Source organism: Ziziphus jujuba, chromosome 8 (genome assembly GCF_031755915.1).
Source record: "Ziziphus jujuba cultivar Dongzao chromosome 8, ASM3175591v1".
NCBI classification, from domain to species: Eukaryota; Viridiplantae; Streptophyta; class Magnoliopsida; order Rosales; family Rhamnaceae; genus Ziziphus; species Ziziphus jujuba.
The window spans coordinates 5,083,640-5,102,802 of NC_083386.1; the positions used below are offsets into that span (position 1 = coordinate 5,083,640).

A 19,163-nucleotide genomic window follows, 5' to 3' on the forward strand; every position below is an offset into this window, starting at 1 on the left:
AGGTAAATGAAATATAAATATATTCCAAATATATATGTCTTTCATTGATAATAAAATTGTGTAAAGTTCATTTAAATATACTTTTTGTTTAATATTATATCTCCTTTTTTTAGCCATATTTCTTGAGGTCTCAAGGTCCTAATGAGCCACAATCTGTACAGTAACCTATTATGATACGCCAAGATGAAAAATGAAGTCCTAAGATAAACCAAGCCCATGAATTATCTTTTAAAAAAACATTATAATCCATGGTTATCCATGCGTGTAATATATATATATATATATATATTATAGTTTGTGCATGAAAGAAGTAAAAAATAAAAAACAGATGCATAGATTTACTTTTTCACCAATTAAAATACAAGATGAAAGAAAGGATTTATATATCACCTGTAGGCAATCCTATCCATAATTGTAAGAAAGGATTTATATATCACCTGTAGGCAATCCTATCCATAATTGTAAGAACCATTAATTTGCTTCCAACTGTCAAAAGCTCCATTTATTTTTCCAAAAGTGCAAAAAACATAAAACAGAAATTTCACATAAAAATTGAAAGTCATTCTTCCTCGGTTTCCAATGGTACATTTCAAGAACCAACTATCCCATTATTTGATGTCAACATCTCAAACTGGATAAAAAAAAAAGTAGTGGTTAATCTCCGACTAATCATAAAATATATTGAAATTAGATAAGAATTCGTAATTCATATAAAAAAAAAAAATAGTTTACAATCAAGTACGTTGACACATGCATATTTGGAGTTGAAGCAATGATTCAGAAAGAAGTTGGCCTTAAATTTTGGAATTGTTCCAAAGACAGATTTAAGGGAGCGAGATCTGAGGTAGAGAGGAACTGAAAAGAGAGTCAAACTAAAATTGAAAAGTGTTGGAGAACATACACGTGAAGATCTTGCTAATCATAATAGTCTGTCTCAAAACTATATATTCTTCAAAATATATACATTCATTATAGTCAATATTCTAGTACAAACAAATAATCCTTGAAACTAAATTTAAATTCTTCTTCAAATCGCTTTTTTTTTTTAAAAAATTTTGAATTTCATAAAAAAGTAATAGAAAAATTATGAGCAGATTCAACAATTTAATTATGATTATAAAGAACCATTTGCTTCCCCCCCAAAAAAATTTCCAAAACTATTTTTAACTTTTTCCATAAAGGTCAAAAAATAAAATTGATATTTCCTATCAAATAGCCCTCTGTTCTCAAACTTCGTTCTTTTTTCATTCGACATCTCCAACTTGATATAAGACACTGGGACTATAAAACATACCACCAAAAATATAACATATCTTTCACATTTTATAGATAACTTTTGAAGACTATAAACCTATAATTAATTAAATGAAAATTAACAATCTTAAAGCATATATTAAAGAAATTAACTTGGAGAATGGGTTTACATACCTTTTTCTTCTTCCAATATTGCAGTACCTCAAGGTAGAATGATGTTTTACGTTGCAATTAATATTTGTGGTGTTATTGACTTCCATGGTTGTCTTACCATTGGATGAGTAGACTATTCAGTTTTGAGGTGCTTATAATACTATGAACAGAGAAACTCTACATCTCAAGGCACCCACTTACAACTATAATTTCCAAATTTGGAAAGCCCATCTTGTGATTCCCTGAATAGAAGCTTGTGAGGCTTGGGGAAAAAACCAAATCCAAATTTCCCAACTCAGCAAATTCAATTTCACCACCTTCTTCTGTATCATGATCTTAAATTATTATTATTTCCGTCAATCTTTGGCAATTAATTATCCTCATCTTCTGCAGCGTGTTTATGCTTTTGGCAGTTTGAGAAGATATTAAATCTAGCATTCCATGGTGCTGAGCTTGACCATTGATTTTAAACTTTTTGTTTTGGTTAACATTATAACTCATTGCACCCGGAAAGGGTGGAATTTTAGTCGGTCAATATTTGAACTTTGAACATGAAAGTATGTTCTCAGTGGTCAATACGAGTACTGTTTAGTTTAAACTTCCATTACATGTTTTCTTACACTTTATGTTTTTGTAATTAAATTTACCCAAAAAAAAAAAAAAAAAACATAATTGAGAATGAAATATTAGTACAAACGCAAACGACATTCGTTAATTAATTCTGATGATGATAAACAAAATGTTTAAAAGGGTAAAGCCATACAAAACTAGTATCTCAACGTAATCTCAAAGCGTTAGATGTTTTACAATTTATTAAAACAATCAACATTTTCCAGTAACAAATGAAACACAATGTCTTCTACGATACCACAACACAGAGATATTAACTCCAAAATATTTAATTTTCTTGATATAATTGAAGGAGTAATTTCCAATTGGTTGGATCATCAAAAGTTGTAAGCGGGCTATATATTCTGAGCAGCCTTAATGTAGGAAAATGGAAGAGACCTTAACAATTTCCAAGTATGTGATTATCAGTTTATGCTCTCAATATGTATCTGCAGCAGCTCAAGAATTGAAATTATGATTAAATATTTACTTTTTCCTTTTAAAGAATAATGATTAAACGCTCTGTCAAAGGTAAATGTAATAGAAAAATATTCCAAATATATATGTTTTTCAATAATAATAAAGGTTTGTAAAGCTAATTTAAATACACTCTTGGTTAAATATATACCTTCTTTTTGAGACAGATTTCTTGAGGCCTGGAGGTCCCAATGAGCCACCAATCTCCACAGTAACCTATTATGATAAAAATAAAGTCCAAAGATAAACCAACCCATTAATTATTCCTTGAAAAGACTTTATAACCCATGGTTAATTGGTTTAGGATTCCAATAACCCATTGGTGTAACATATATTGCATAGTTTGTGCATGAAAAAATAAAACAGGGGAAAGCTGAATATTTCACATCTTTAAAACTTTACAGTTTCACCAATTATACAAGATGGAAGAGGGAGCCATGTATCACTGCGACGGTTGTGATTCAATTGAGAGGCTATAGTCAAAGTCAAAAGCTACTTTATATATATGCTTTAGCCATTAAACGATGTCGTTATGCCTCAAAGAGTTGGACAAGACGCTTAAGTGGGGCTGTGCGTTCTGAAGCTGACTCAACAAGAATCAGTTTTGTGTTTTTTGGAAAGCTTATAAAGGAGGCACGACTGCAGAATTAGGAGCTGTAACAAAATCCATCAGTTTTTTTATCAAAGGCCATTATTCTGCTTGTTTTTCCCTTTCTTCTTGTAACCTCTCGTTGATTTTTTTTTTTTTTTTTCCTTTCTTTCTCGTGGTACTGATTAGGATCATTCTGGGTAAATGATTTGTGAGAAAGAAAGAAGTTGTAAAAGTGGGTTTCTGGGTTTAGAGAATCTGTATAAACAAGAGGAATTGCTACAATGATGTATTGATCTTTGTTCATAGTACAAGGACTTCATGGATGGAGTTCACCGAGGATGTAGGTCATTTCTAGACCGAACCTAGCAAAATTTGTGTTTTTTTTCCTTTATTTTTGTTGTGAGTAAAATTTGTATTGAATTAAGTTTCAATAATCACCTTTATGCAAACCTCTCCATAATTATAAGAACCTCTGAAAATGTATTCCATTTTTTTCCCACCGAAAAAAAAAAAAGAAAAAAGAAAAAAAGGCAAAACATAAAACAGATATTTCCCATAAAAATTAAAAGTCATTCTTCCTTATTTTCTAATGGTACAATTCAAAAAAAAAAAAAACAAAAAAGGGATAATCCCATTATTTTCAATCAACTTCTCCAACTGGATAAAAAAGTATGGTTAATCTCCGATTGATCATAAAATATATTGAAATTAGCAAAAAAATTCAGAATTCATTTTTAAAATTTATTAAAAAAAAAAAAAAATAGTTTACGATCAAGTACCTCCACACGTGCACTTCGGAGTTGAAGCAATGAATTCAGAAAGTAGTTGGCCTTAGATGTTTGAATTGTTCAATAGACAGATTTGAGGAGCGAGATCTGAGGTAGAAAGCAAGTGAAAAGGGAGTCAAACTAGAGTACATATACCTGAAAAATCTTGCTAATCATAATAGCCTGCCTCAAAAATATATATCTTCTTCTTCTTCAAAAAAAAATATATATATATATATATATATATTCATCATAGTCAATATTCTAGTACAAAAAAATAATCCTCGAAACTAAACTTAGACTCTTCTTCAAATCCAAATTTGTTTTACTTTTGAAGATCTTAAAAAGCTAATAGTAAAATTATGACAAGATTCAACAATCTAATTACAACAATTTGGAGAAATTAAGATTTGGTTTTTGTACCTTTTCCACTGAAGAGTTCTTGTAATGTAGTACAGGGGTGGCTATTCCAGAGCTCTGGTATGGTGGTATTAAGATCCATGGGGGTATTAACAGCCATGATTGTATTAATATCATCAATCACCTTATGATCTGCACCTACTGTAACTAGTTTATGAAGTTTTGGGGTGCTAACTGTATGACCATGTTGAGAGAAACTTTGCAATTCAAAGCAACGACTTACTGTTACATTTTCCAAATCTGGAAATCCCAACATATATTTCCCCAAATAGAAGCTTGTGAGGCTTGGTAAACAATCAAGTATCAAAGTTTTCAACCGAGCAAAAGTAATTTCACCACCTTCTATATCCTCACCTTCGTCTGCGTCTACAATTATTTCTGCCATTCTTTTGCAATCAAATATAATCAAACATTGGAGTTGTGCCATACTTCTTGCTGTTTGGGAAGTTAGTAAACTTGGCATTCCATGGCATTGTCTGATTTTCAAAGTCACCAGATTTTGGAATGAGATGGAGGATGGCACTAACTTCTTTATTCTGCCACATCTCAAGATGTCTAAGTCTATCAAATTTTGAAACACTGTCTGGGGCTGCGAGCTCTCCTCCCTCAGATGCAACAAGTTTGGCATATCATATAGTCTTAATCCCCTTAGACATGAAAGTGTCCCCGCACATTCTTCTTGGTCACCAACCGGATCCTGATATTGACTAGAAGATGTAACCTGCAAAAATCAATTTTCTAAATCAATTTTCTAAGTTTAATTAGTATATTATAAACAAATTAAATTACAGAGACAAAAGCTGATCATTATTACAGCTTATCTAATTTCAACAGCTGACTTGGATACCTTGGTAAATGTCAATTAGATCAATATCAAATTGTACTTTATACTTACCGTACATGTATATATACCAGTAAAAGAGTTCTAAATGTTCTAAAATATAAATAAGCAAAACAGCTGTTGTCTAATTAGAAAGACGTATAAGAATATGAGTACGTATGAATGATTTATGGCATCGTTTATTAAACTCTTCGGAAAAAAATTAGTATGTACATAGGAAAAGATAAAATATTAAAACAAAAAGAATCTAGAAAAAAAAAAAAAAAAAAATCAAAGGGCAAACACTGCTCATCACCTTGTCAATTGATAATAGGGGTTCGTGGAATGAAATATGCTCATAATCAATCAGCCTACTTCTGTCTTGGAAGCGTAGGAATTTTAAGGACAAATCCTTAGCTTTCATAAAATAAGACACTTGCAACCATCTCAACAAAGGCAACCTTAATGCGTGTAATCCTGGGTAGAAGCACATCAGTTGAGGAAGATTGTGGAGTGTAAGAGCGTTTAATTGAGGAAACACAAACGTAGGTATTGCCTGGTCTTGTCCTTCCTCCTTACCAACAATTTGCTCTATCCCACAATTTCTTATAACTAGGCTTCGAAATTGGAGAAGATTTTTGGCAACAGAAGTTGGAAAGAGTATTTTCAGACTCTGGCATTCATTAGCATTGAGCTCTTGGAGATCTTGGAAGGTAAAAGTTCCTCTGGGATCGTTGCTCCAAACATGCTTCAATTTTGGTAAAAGTGATAGTTGGAGCATTGTCAAATGAATGGTTACTGTTGCTTCCGTTATGTCATGATGATGATCATTTGATGTTTCGATTTCAAATACCTCTTCCATCATTTCACAATTAGATATGACCAACTTGCTGAGGTTGTGGAGTCTTCTTAGTATGTTAGAAGAGAACATCTTGGTTAGACTTTTACAGCCGTTCACTTTTATTTCTTTCAATTTCCCAAAGATACCTGCTGTGAGTTGGTCTTGACTTATCATCATCACTCTGGGTGTACCTACTCCAACCTGAAGTGTTTCAGCCAAAAAACATTGAAACTGAGTAGAGAAGAAAGAATAGGGGGGAAAGTTATTACAATGCATTTATGTGTGTGTGTATATATATATATATATATATATATAAGGATAAAATTTCAATTTATAGCCTCCTTAATTTGTTTTCCAATTTTTGCACAAATGCATCCCTATTTTGAAAATTTTCACCATATCTGTTAGGACTCGTCCAAGATCCTTCATCAGAATTCCAGAAAAATTCTCAAATTCTGAACCCAGGAAAATCCTACCGGGGAAAATCCAGCATAACCTCCTTTAAGGGTTGAACTTACCACAATTTTCCTGCACTGAAAATACACTTCTATATACACCACCTTATTCCTCCCACCTTACTACAATTTACTTCCACAAGTTTGTAGGACTTCAAATAAATGACAGAAAACCAGTGCAGAATTAAATAAATAATCGTCCAAATAGTATACAGAACGTTATCAGTACAAGTGAATATGAAATTTTATACAATACAAGATAAAAAAAAATAATACAAGATAGAAAGAAAAGGAAAAGCCTCTTGGACTTTTAGTAACGAACCAAGACATCGAGCTCGCCCCCGGACGATCAACGTCGACTAACCTGGGCCTAAGGGAACGAAATTTGACAACATGAGATGCTAATCATCTCACTGAGTGACCCAATCGACTAATCAGAGAAATAAATAATAATAATATAACAATAATATAAATTTGATTAATCAATAATAAATAAGTAAGTAATTAATTATTAAGTATTTGAAAATAATATTTTCTCTCAAAACCCTTACGATTCACTCAGTTTGAAATGTTTCCTTTTTAAAACGTTTTCACAATATCCGATATTTTAAACCCCAAAATCCAGAACGTATTTAATTAAAAGGCAATAAATTAACAATCCAAAATTTATAGTGAGAGGTAAAAATATAAAAAATAATGCTAATAACAAATATTAAATTATAAATAAGGTATCATAACAAATAATACAAAATCACAATAAACTTTATACTAAAATGATCTGAGGAATATTTAAATAAATAAAGTAAATCAATTTATTTCTAAAGGAAATGTTTAAAATAATCTAAAATATCCGTTTAAAATATAGGATAAAAATAAAATAAACCGATAAATTTTATAAAATTTAATTTAAAATACCAAAACAATTTAATTTATAAAGCCCTATTAAATACACTTTAATTTAAATAAAATTTTAAAATATTTTATAATCAAAAGCACATCGTAAAAACCATCTTATGCACCCACTATATACCAATGGCGCCAACGGTACCCAGCATCCCAAGCATCGCCAAGCAGGAGGTTAAAGAGAGAAACCAGCATACGGTCACGTGGCATCCCACCGCGTCGCTGTAAACAGGCGTCCCGGCCATGGAGGGGCAGCCTACCCTCGTCCAATGGCAATTACAAGACAACCCCATAAATCACCTATGCGCTACTCACACCCACTTGCGCACTAATCACATCCACATGCGCGCTAATCATATCCATGTATACAGAACACCAGTACGTGTATTGTGCATCTAAAAATCATAAAATTCGTACATTTTCAAAATCTCAAAAATTTCATAAGTACCATCGGATTTATTCCATCCAATTAAACCCGTAAATTTTCCACAATTTCTTTATAAATCATCGTCATAAATCCATCGCATAAATTCCACCAATTTCAAATCCATCAATGAAATTAACAATAATTTAAAATAAATATTCCTTCAATTTCTCAAAATTCAAAATATAATTAAATTTCACAATTCATCAATATATAAATACATTTTTATAAAACATAAATAAATTCACAATTAAATTCAACAACAATTCAATTTCACAATTTCTTTAAAATTGAATTTCATAAAAATAAAATCTCCATAATTTGTCAAAATCAAATTATGCTTTAATACACATACATTTCAATTTATTTAAATTGTGCCATCAAAATTCCAAATATAATTATACTAAACAATTAACACATGAAATATCACATTTTCAAATAATCAATTATCACAAAATACATATAATTAAAAATCCAAAATTAAGTTTGAAGGTGGGTCACTTACCTCGAGCACGCAATCCAACCAAGATCCTCCATAGGATCAATTACATGACTCATATGCGCTCCTAGAACAACAATATTATATATGATCAAATAAATTAATATTTTATTCGAATAAATAATACCCGGTACCCGAAGGGTTTAACACAAACGGTGTCCAAAATTCGTAATTAAGGTATCAACGGAAAGTTAAGGGGACAAGGAATATGTTACCGATCTCCGTTGGACTCAACTCGACCGGTGGTGGCCGGAAAGTGAACAGAAGGTTTCAGCCGAACTTCAACTTGTCGTGTCTCCTAAAAAACAGGAAATTGAGCTGAATGGACCTCAAAATCAAGCTCAAGAGGTTCAAAATAGGGGGAAAAGAATACGAAATCGGACTGGGTTGGCTGGAAAACAGCGAAATCGCCGAAAAATCAAAATGGGCCGCCGCCGGCTTCATCCGTTGATCTGGGCGCCTCGCTGGTTGACCAACTGCCAAACTTGGCAGCTAAGCTCGCCGACAGCTGTGCTTCACCGGTGGCTGGCACGTGGCCGGAAATGGTGCAGACCGAAAGAGAGATATTGACGAGGGGGAGAGAGAGAGAGAGAGAGAGGGAGGTGAGTTTTTCTCTCAAAATAAATTCATCAAATGGGTCACACTGCAAGTTTTTTGGGTCGGATCAATAGGAATTCGGATTACCAACTCTATCAATAGGAAATCTATTTCTTGATTAATCCATTTGAAGTAAGGGGAAAAAAGACAAATGATAAAAGCACCATAGAGGAAATTCTCCAGCAAATGGTAAAGTTTTCATCTTATACAGGTAAGGAATCTATAATTGACATTTTAATAGTTTTGTACACTCCATTTACATGTGAAAATTTTAAAAAAAATTGTGTACACAAGGGTTCCATTAGAAAGAGAAAAGAAAAAAAAAACAGAAATATGAGAAGGTGTTTATGTAACTTCCAAGAATACAAACAGGTTTCTGTAAAATTGACAAAGCAGTTAATCAAAGGAGGTTTTGATGTATATTTTCCTATGTGAAAAAAACAAATACAAATCTCAAAGTAAGAACATAAGAGTATTATTATGATTATGTAGGCAGGTATTAGGGAAGAAAAAACATGACACTAGTTTTATTTGAAGACAAAAAGACAGAAAAAAAAAATAATACGGTAGATTAAAACTCTTACTATTTTCCTATCTGAAAAAACAAACACAAACCTCAAAGCAAGAACATAAGATTATTATTATTATTATTATTATTATTATTATTATTATGATTATGTTGCCAGGTATTAGGAAAGAAAAAACATAGTTTATTTGAAGACAAATAATAATAATAAAATAAAATACGGTAGATTAAAGCTGTTACCTTCTCCATAAGAAATAAAGGTTGTTGAAATGGAATATCATCATGAGTTAACCCATGTATTTCTTGGAAGCTGAAGACTTCTGACATCAAAACCTTCACTTTCATACACTCCACCACATCCATCTTTGATAATGAAGGCCAACTTGAGGTATGTAGCCCTGGATAAAAGCTCACAAGGTTGGGCAAATTTACAAGCACCAGTTCCTCAAATTGTGGGAATACAAAGTTTTGTGGTTCTATTTCAATTCCCTCATCCTTAGCAACAATTTCTTCTATTGCACAGTTTGTTATGTGCAACTTTTGAAGTTTGAGAAGACTTTTGGCAACAGAAGTTGGAAACAGATTTTTCAGACTTTGACATTGATAAGCAATAAAACTTTGGAGATCTAGGAATTTAAAAATTCCTCGTGAATCCTTACTCCAAACATGCTTCAGTTTTGGTAAAATTGCCAAACTCAACTCCTTCAATTGAAAGTGAGTTATCTCGTATGTTTCTTGATGATCATTTGGTATTTCCAAATCAAATACCTCTTCCATCATCTCACAATTAGATATGACCAACTTGCTTAGATTTTGGAGCCTTATCAGCACATTATATGAAAACATCTTGGTTAGACTTTTACAGTTATACACATTTATTTCTTCCAATTTCCCAAAGAAATCTGCAGTGAATTGTCCTTGATTTATCAACATCATACTTGTAAGTCCAACCTCCTTTATCATTTCACAATGACGTATCTCCAAAGATTTTAGATTGCAGAGTCTATGATACATATGAGATGGAATTATCTTCATTAGATTCTTGCAATTTTTAACTGTTAAATTTTCCAATCGGCAAAAGGAATCTGCAGCGAGTTCAGAATGCCATATAATCTTCAATGTATCGATGCCTCCTATTTGCATACCATTCAACTTGGGGAATGCAGCCTGAGTATATGTCCCCATTTAGGAATCATGAGAGTTTTTTTCACAATGGCCTCAGAAAAAAAAAAAAATAATAATAATAATAATAATAATAGAAGAATAAGAAATCTCAAAATAAGATATAAATAAGTAAAAATGATAAATCTACAGGTGGTAAATATATTGAAAAACGATTTATTAAACTAAACACAAAAAAGAAATGCATAAAACATCTCACCTTTTCATTGAAGAGAGGTGGTATGGGGACGCTAAAGTTCTCTTCTAGCTTGGAAATGAAACCCTTCAGTTCAAGGCAATCATTAATGGAAAGTGTCGTCAGCAGTGGAAATTCTAAGAAAATTGTAGAGGAGAATGATGCGAGGCTTGGCAGATTTTCTAGTTCCAAATATTCCAGATCAGGGAAGGAAACCTTTTCCATCATTTCATTATTGCTCATTATTTCTTCCATCATTTTACAATCTCTTATGCGAAGGGCACGAAGCCCTTCAAGACTCAATGCAATAGTAGAAGTACATAGATTTTTCAAAAACTTGCACTTGTCTAAGGTCAATATCTTTAAGTTATCGAGAGACAAGGAGCTTGGTAGAAGCTGGTCATCCCATATCTTGGTGAAATGACATCCTGACAGTTTCAAGTTCTCCAATATGGGGAAAGAAACAAACTACATGCAGACACATTAATAAATGTCAAATTAATCACATCACCGTTTGTTTGATTAATCAAATTAATCAAATTTGCAGCTTAAAAGTAGCAAAACATTAAAAATCTCACCTTGTTGAAGACAGACGACACAGTGGTGCACAAGTTATCCTCTGATAGAGAAATGGATGTGCCAAATTTTGAACAACCCTTCATGGAAAGTTCAGTTAACTGAGGAAACTCAATGAAATTTGCAGATGAGAATCTCACAAGGCTTGGGAGATTTTTTAGCTTCAGCATTCTTAGTTTAGGAAATGACATTTTATCCATCCTTTCATTTGCGCTCATTACGATTTCCTCCATTATTATACAATCTCGTACCTCAAGGAAACAAAGTTGTTCAAAACTTGCTGATATAGCATATGAAAATAGATTTTTCAAACCGTCACACTTGATCATAACCAAGTTTGTTAGGTTATGGAAAGAAGTAGACCATTGTACAGGTTGATCAACCCATATCTTCTTGAAATGACATCCTAAAATTTCCAACTTCTCCAATTTGGGGAAAGAAACAAACTGCAGACACATACATTAATAAATGTCAAGTTAAATTTCTGCTTCTTTCCATTCAAACACATGCAAGGAGTTATCACACAAGCGGATAGCTCAATTTTTTCTTTTCTTTTCATAATTTACTAATAATTTTATTACATCTGCACTCTAATTTATGGGAAGATTACAAAACCCCCTGTGTTTTTTTTAGGCAAATTGAAACTAGAGTGAAGTTAAGGTTTTTCTTAGTCCTATCTTATGCAATGTTATATAAATTCTTCTTCCAAAAATTATCGACTCAAAGACTAATTTTTGAAAATAATTTGGGAGCCCCTGAATGGGCAGGTTTATCTATGCACTAAGTTATTTAACAAAAATTTTTGTTGTTGAACATCATACAACCAACCACGCATGTATAAATTTGGGTCTTAAAAAATCTTACCTTTTGGTTGAACAGAGACAGAATGGTAGTGCAGGAATTCTCTTCTGACTTGGAAATGAAAGTCCCAAATTGATGGCAATCTTGAATGGAAAGTTCATTCAGCACTGGAAACTCAATGAAAATTTCAGAGGAGAATCTCACAAGGCTAGGAAGATTTCTTAGATTCAGACGCTTTAGTTTAGAGAATGACAGCTTTTCCGTAATTTGATTTCTGCTTATTATTATTTCTTCCATCTTCCTACATTCCCTTATCTCAATGGAATTGAGATGCTCTAAACTTGCTGCCATAGCAGCAGATGGAAACAAACTTGTCAAAAACTCACAGCCGACAACTTCCAGTATTGTTAATTGACGGAAAGGAGTAGAGCCAAGTACAAGTGGGTCATCCCATATCTTCTGGAAATGAAATTTGAACAGTTGCAACTTCTCCAATCGAGGGAAATAAAACTGCATGATAATGTCAAGTAAATTAGATATCAGCTTGTTTCAATTGTATGCATAAGTTATGAGTTCAATTGTATGCAAAGTTATGAGTTCAAGAAATGAAAGCCATGTTTATGTGCAGAAAGATTTCGTTGCACAAAAAAAAAAAAAAAAAAGCAGTAGTTTCTTTTAAAGGGAGACATGAACAAAAACATAGGAAGAATCAAGAAAGTTGAGATCATAATCTAACCTTGGTGAAAAATGAGGTTTGTTCAACTGGAAACGTTTCACAACGGGCTGAAACATTTGTTTCTTGGATGAACTCAGATGGAAAAAGCTTCACCTTCATACACTGAATCATATATAACCTTGTTAACAGAGGCCAACTTGAGGTATGTAAACTTGGATAGAAACACACAAGATTGGGCAAATATTTGAGTTGCATTTCCCCTAGTTGTGGAAATACAAACTCAGGAGGTGCTTTCTCTGATCCTTCTTCCTTAGCTACAATTCTTTCTATCCCACAGGAATTAATATCCAGTCCTTTAAGTTGGAAAAGACCTTTGGCAATGGAAGGTGGAAAGATTGATTCCAGACTTGGACATTCAGAAGCTACAACTTTCTCTAGATGTGGGAAGGTCACAGTAGCTTGAGGATCTTTACTCCACACAAACTTGAGTTTTGCTAGCCGGAATAACCTCAAATCAGTCAACTGAGCGGGTACTGCAGGGTACGTTTCTTCACTATTATTTGACATTTGGATTTCAAATACCTCTTCCACCAGATTACAATCATTTATGCACAAATGTGTTACATTGTGGAGTCTCCTCTGCATACTAGATGGAATTATCTTCATCAGATTCTTGCAATTGATTACTGTTACATATTTCAGTTTGCAAAAGAAATTTGCAGTACTGATCTCATCATCATATTGCCATATCATCCTTAATTTATCCATGCCTTGAATCACTACTTTATTCAAGCTGGGGAATGCTGCCTGCAGTGTATTTGTGATCACCACTGAGGAATCAGAAAATATATATATCTAAAATAAATTACCAGCTAAAAGATTAAGCGAGAAAGAAGAAAAATGTCACCTTTTCGTTGAAGAGAGATGGCATGGTACCAGTGCACAAGTTCTGTTCTGTATTGGAAATGAAAGTCTCAAATGCAGGGCAACCTTGAATGTAGAGTTGATCTAACATTGGAAACTCAATGAAAATTCCAGAGGAGAATGACACAAGGTTTGGAAGATTGTTCAGTGCCAGAAAATTTAGTTTAGGGAACGACATTTTATCTATTCTTTCATTCCTTGTCATAGCTTCTTCCATCATTCTACAACCACTTACATCAAGGGAACAGAGCTGTTCCAAACTCACTGCCACAGCAGATGAAAATAGATTTTTCATAAAGTTGCAGCTTTGTAAAACCAGTTTTGTCAGGTTACGGAAAGAAGTGGAGCTTAGTTGAAACTGGTCATCCCATATCTTGGTGAAGTCGCATCCAGACAATTTCAATTCCGCCAATTTTGGGAAAGAAACAAACTGCACACAAGTACAATTTCATATGAAGTCAAGGTCTCGCTTTACTTCATTTTAGACAACTAAATAAAAAGCCCAAATAGTTTCTCTCAAATTGGTTAACCCATTAATTTTTACGGCTTTATAATAATTTTGTAATATACATATATACAGCCAGCTTTTTACCTTTTCTTATATATATATATAAATAACTCCATTAAAAGAAATAATCTCTGTGTTAAAAAAATTTAAATTGCTCATACATGTTTCGTGTTCCTGATAAGAGTTGAAAATTTCTTATCTAACTTTATTCACAAAGATTAAAATAGAGAAAATGAATTTTATGTGTGTTATGTTATTGATCAAGTATTGGTTGTTTTAAATATATAGGTGGTAAAAGAATAATAAATACGCATGAAATGAAATTTGCAGCTACCTTCCCGTCGAAAAAGGGCATGGTGGAATCCACAATCAAAGGTTCCTCTTCATTTTGTGATGGAGTTTTCTTCATTTTGGAACAGAATTTTCTGAGCTTTGTCACATTTACCAACTTCAAGGAGCACAAGTGAGGAAACTCATCAACTATTTTATCCTCCTCCTCCTCCTCATCATCATTTAGTTCATGAGTAACTATCTCCTCCATCATCTGGCAATCCTTTATTTCAATTTCCTCAAGCTGTGTAGCAATGGAGAATGGCAAGAGATTCTTCAATCTCTCACATTTGCTTACTTTTATAATACTCAATCTTTTGAATGTCTCGGCTACGAGTTCCCCATGACTTATCTTCTCCAGCTTAGTCAAACTGACAAGCGACAATGATTCCAAGCTAGCAAAGGCAGCAGAACAATTAATATGTTCCATCGTGTTAATCAAGTACCGAATCTTATCATTCCCTTTTAAGTACAACCGCTTCAATTCTTGAAAGCCCTTTTTATCTAATTCATAAACAATATTATTCACACCTTGTAATTCACTGAAATGCAGCACATGAGACCTTCTCAACAAAGTTTCAAGACCATAATCATGTAATATAATGCTTTCGTTGTTCTTGGATATTGCCAAATATCTTGAAGGTGAGATTTGTGCTGAAAGACCAACACCAATATGTTCCTCAACCTCTTTCTCATTATCAACTTGTATTAAAATCTTATATCGTTCCAGTGTTTCACTAAATAGGTCTTGTGACAGCATCCTGATGTCAGGTACTCTTAATTCCAAAGTGGTCAACCGAACCAAATGTTTTAGCTCAAGAAGACTGGCATTTCTTTTTTCCCCATTAACTACTTCAATGTCCTTATCCCAATTCTTAAAATCCATATACAATTCTTCTAGACGTGTCAAATGTGGTATAATGTTCGGATGGATCACCCTAAGTTTTTTACATTCGCTCAAATCTAAGACACGTAGACAAGTGAGTTGACCAATTTGCGTTGGCAATTCCTCGATGGGGGACTCTGAAAGGTCAAGAATTTCTAAGTTTTTGAGCTCTCCAATTAAAGCTACATCATCCAGTTTTTCACAAACCATACACAGCGTACGGAGGTTTTGCAAGAAACATAAGGATGTAGGTAATACTTCCATATGCTGACTGATGAAGCCTAAAACTCTAAGCTCTTTCATCTTTTCAAAAAGATTATTTGAGATCGTGTCTGATTCTGTTTCATCAATCAAAATTAACTCAAGCTGTTTGTATTCAAAACTTTCACAAATGAGCGCACTGACATAACCATTAGATGAAATTGCCCTTGCATCTTCAAGTTTCTTTCTCCTCTTGCATTCTTCAACCTCAACACCATCGCTAAAACAATACATATAACGTTCTTTTGCAATTGATATGGCAACATCATAAATGACATCGTGCATTTTAACTGTACCAGACTCGTCGCCATCCAACAACAAACAACGATCCTTTAGGTCATCAACCAAACTATAGACTCTGTCTCTTGCCTCTTGTAGTGTCCGGACTCCTTTAAAGATGTCCAAGCCTATACCAAATCTCATCAAATACTCCATTTGTATGATTGCATCTTCTCCACCCAGGCAGCAAAGTAAAAGCAATGACTTTGCTTCTTCACTCTGTAAATAATCATAACAGAGCTTGATACGAGAGTACACTTTCTCATGCATGTCCTTGATAGTCAGGTTCGACCTCTGTAGTTGTCCCAAGGCATCTCTCCAAAAAGGCAAGGCTCGATTTTTCAATGCATGTGCAATTGTTACAACGGCAATTGGTAGGCATGCACATTCTTCAACAATCTCTTCTCCACATTGTCGGAAATCAGGATTTTTAACCGAATCACCCACAATGTGGCTAAACAAATCCCAAGCTTCATCTTCTGATAGAAGCTCAATTGGGAAAGACTTTTGGACACCCATATCATCATTTAACACTCGTTCAAATCGAGAAGTCAACAATATTTTGATTCCCTTCTGATCATCACTTTCAAAAACTATTCCAACATCCTCAAGGTTTAGTTCATTATTCCAAACATCATCGAGAATTATAAGAAACTTCTCTTCACCCTTCAATCTATTTTGTAGCAGAAGTGATCTTTCACCAATACTTTTTTTATCGAGCTTTAGATCTAGTTTCTCTGCAACTTCTCGTTGGATATTTTTGAGGTTTGGAGTTTGTGATACGGTAATCACAATTGCATCTTTGAATAAACTCTTGTCTAAGGCCTCTTTGGCAATTTCTTTAACGAGTGTGGTTTTGCCTGCACCAGGCATGCCATACACTCCAACCATTTTGACATTGCCATCCTCCAATGCCTCCATGATTCTCGTCGTAATTTCCTTTCTTGTATCAAAGTTTATGAAATCTTTATTTCGGAAATTACTTCGCAATTTTGGACGGTAAGAGATGCTGTCAAACCGGACCTTGCCTCTGATTTTGACAACAGATTCGCCCATCTTCTCGGCCTTCCTACCTAGTCGATACCGTTGCACCAAATTCTGAAAGGACGCCCTGAAAGTACACTTGATATCTGTGTGGTTTTCATCTCCTAAAAGCTTTTCGGCTTCCTTAGTGATCTCACCAACTTTGCATAGCCAGTCATTAACATGGTCATGGATTTCTTCACCATTTCTTCTAGCGACATCCACCAAGTCTTCAATCCTTCTTTTCTCAAGATTCAAATCCTGAGTTTCACTTATAAGGTTTCCAACATTGCGTTTGTAGTGGAAGATATAGCCCAATTTATGGCCAACAGGTGCAACTGTGTAATCAGCTATTTTTCCAGTAATCCAAGTACCAATCGCCATCAGACACTCCATTACTTACCTTGAATAAATATAGTAAAAAGGTATCTAATTAATATGAATTCCACTCAAAGTGTTAACATGACAATGCCAAACTAAATCAGATTCACAACAAATTAAGCAAACTATACATAAAAACGACGACCAAGGAAAATTAATTAAACCACATACCTGGCTTTGATATTCCCTTTCTTGTTCTGTATAATTAAATTGAGCAGAGTGCGCAGCTTCAGAACAGAGTATCCAAATCTTTTTTTTTTTTTTTTTGGTTTTCTGTTGTGTTTTCGGCAAGTAGAAGCAAAAAGGTGGGGCAATAGCAAAACAAATCAAACGACAATCGAAATATAGAAAATCTACTGCAGAGTGAACAAAAGATGACAAGGAGCAGCAGTAACTCCCTTTGCGATATATATGTAATATATATACCAACGATTGAGGAGCTACTCAAACTTCTTCTTTTTTTTTTTTTTTTTGAAAGTGAATGAAAACGATTTAAGAAAAAGCTGAAAGATGTTATAACAACAAAATAAAATCAAACGTGAACAGCAACTTAGGAAATCTACCACAGAAACAAGCAGAGTGACAGTGACAACACTAGAATCAAATGAAAGAGACTGCCTGAAAGTACAAAAAGAAGACAAGGAAACAATAAAACTCTGTCTCTTCTCAAGGTAGGCTTAGATCACAGATCGAGATAACACTACAACCTGCATATGGTAATAAATGATAATCAAAAAGTGAAAATATATATAGAGATATATAAAATAAACAAACAAAGAAATAAGAAGAAAAAGAAAACCAAATCATCAAAGAAGATAATGTTTTGGCCAGGATTGTTGCATGTTATTATAGAAGAAATGAATTTTTAACATTTTTGTCTATAGTAAATGGTGTTAAATAAGCAAAAAAATAATCAGCCATAAATTACAAAAAAAAGAATAAAAAGAAAAAAACGAAAAACCATGAAAAGCATACCTTAATATAGTGTGCTGTGTTTCTTTCTCTCTTTCAATGTCTAAAAGCAAAGGAGATCAATCCTGCGTTAATAGCAAATCACAACGATGACTAAACGGACTCATGAGTGTGAACGCTTCGGGTTGGGGGAAATAATAATTAATTCAATGGCAAAATTAAAAATTGAACCTCGAAACTATCAGATAATATATTTTTTTTCTTTGCAGTAAGAGAATTCAAAGTGTCGCTATCACATAAATATTAAAAAATAAATAAAACAGGATTGTGGGGTTCGTGGTTGACAGCTAGCTTTTGTAATTATCTTTTTGTAGTACAGCTGATGGTAATCCTGGATCGATTATATTAGTTCCTTTCTCAGCTGAGTCACAGATCACTACTTAATTTGTTAATTAGTTTATGTAATTTTTTTACCAGTATTTTTACTCCCACTATAACATATTTTTCTTCCCACAATAATTCTTGTCACTACATTCAATCAATCAAACATTTATATTAAATAGGCATAAATTTTTTTTTTCCCAAATAATTTCATATATTTGTAAGAGGAACTTCCATATGCCGATCCTCTGAGTTCAGTTTGGTTGGCATTGTACATGGTTCACAATGTCCTGAGTTCGAGACATTTGATTTATGACCCAAAAACCGAAGACGAATCTCCATATGTACTAAGCCAGACCTACCAACTGTCGAGGCACCATTAGTCAACTACATTCTATTTAGCCCAAAAAAAAAAATAATAATAATAATAATAATAAAAAACTACAGTTGCTTCATAGCTCCCATGAATTAATAAACCTTAGATTTTCTTGCTGCAAAGTAATGACTCAGCTGTTCCTTTTTCCAGCAGGA

The 19,163-nt window shown here is 33.4% G+C and overlaps 1 protein-coding gene across 5 annotated transcripts; it reads right to left on the reverse strand.

The window, feature by feature from the left end:
• Nucleotides 1-2,144: 2,144 nt before the first annotated feature.
• Nucleotides 2,145-18,459, reverse strand: LOC125421229 (uncharacterized). Of its 5 annotated transcripts, none has more exons than XM_060820044.1 (14): nucleotides 18,315-18,459; nucleotides 17,511-18,046; nucleotides 14,514-17,356; nucleotides 13,655-14,101; nucleotides 12,808-13,557; nucleotides 12,135-12,581; nucleotides 11,273-11,716; nucleotides 10,719-11,162; nucleotides 9,578-10,504; nucleotides 5,409-6,134; nucleotides 4,276-4,993; nucleotides 3,865-3,960; nucleotides 2,645-2,709; nucleotides 2,145-2,465 (listed from the first exon to the last, which is right to left on the reverse strand). In XM_060820044.1, exons 3-12 carry the CDS (start codon nucleotides 17,352-17,354, stop codon nucleotides 3,917-3,919), a joined length of 7,788 nt encoding a protein of 2,595 aa, XP_060676027.1. In that variant the 5' UTR covers nucleotides 17,355-17,356; nucleotides 17,511-18,046; nucleotides 18,315-18,459; the 3' UTR covers nucleotides 2,145-2,465; nucleotides 2,645-2,709; nucleotides 3,865-3,916. The 5 variants fall into 5 exon arrangements, with proteins under 5 accessions (XP_060676027.1, XP_060676028.1, XP_060676026.1 ...); XM_060820045.1 differs by having other exon boundaries at nucleotides 2,146-2,465; nucleotides 12,808-13,554; nucleotides 14,514-17,361; XM_060820043.1 differs by having other exon boundaries at nucleotides 2,146-2,415; nucleotides 14,514-17,361.
• Nucleotides 18,460-19,163: the final 704 nt, after the last annotated feature.

What these genes read in the sequence shown, in the direction of transcription:
- LOC125421229 (XM_060820044.1), bottom strand. Translation starts at nt 17,354, where the DNA reads ATGGAGTGTCTGATGGCGATTGGTACTTGGATTACTGGAAAAATAGCT. An exon ending in CTTTATTTCTTATGGAGAAG is followed by an intron (nt 6,135 to 9,577) that starts GTAACAGCTTTA and finishes GAAACACTTCAG; the next exon opens with GTTGGAGTAGGTACACCCAG. An exon ending in AGAACTCTTCAGTGGAAAAG is followed by an intron (nt 3,961 to 4,275) that starts GTACAAAAACCA and finishes TTTCTACCTCAG; the next exon opens with ATCTCGCTCCTCAAATCTGT.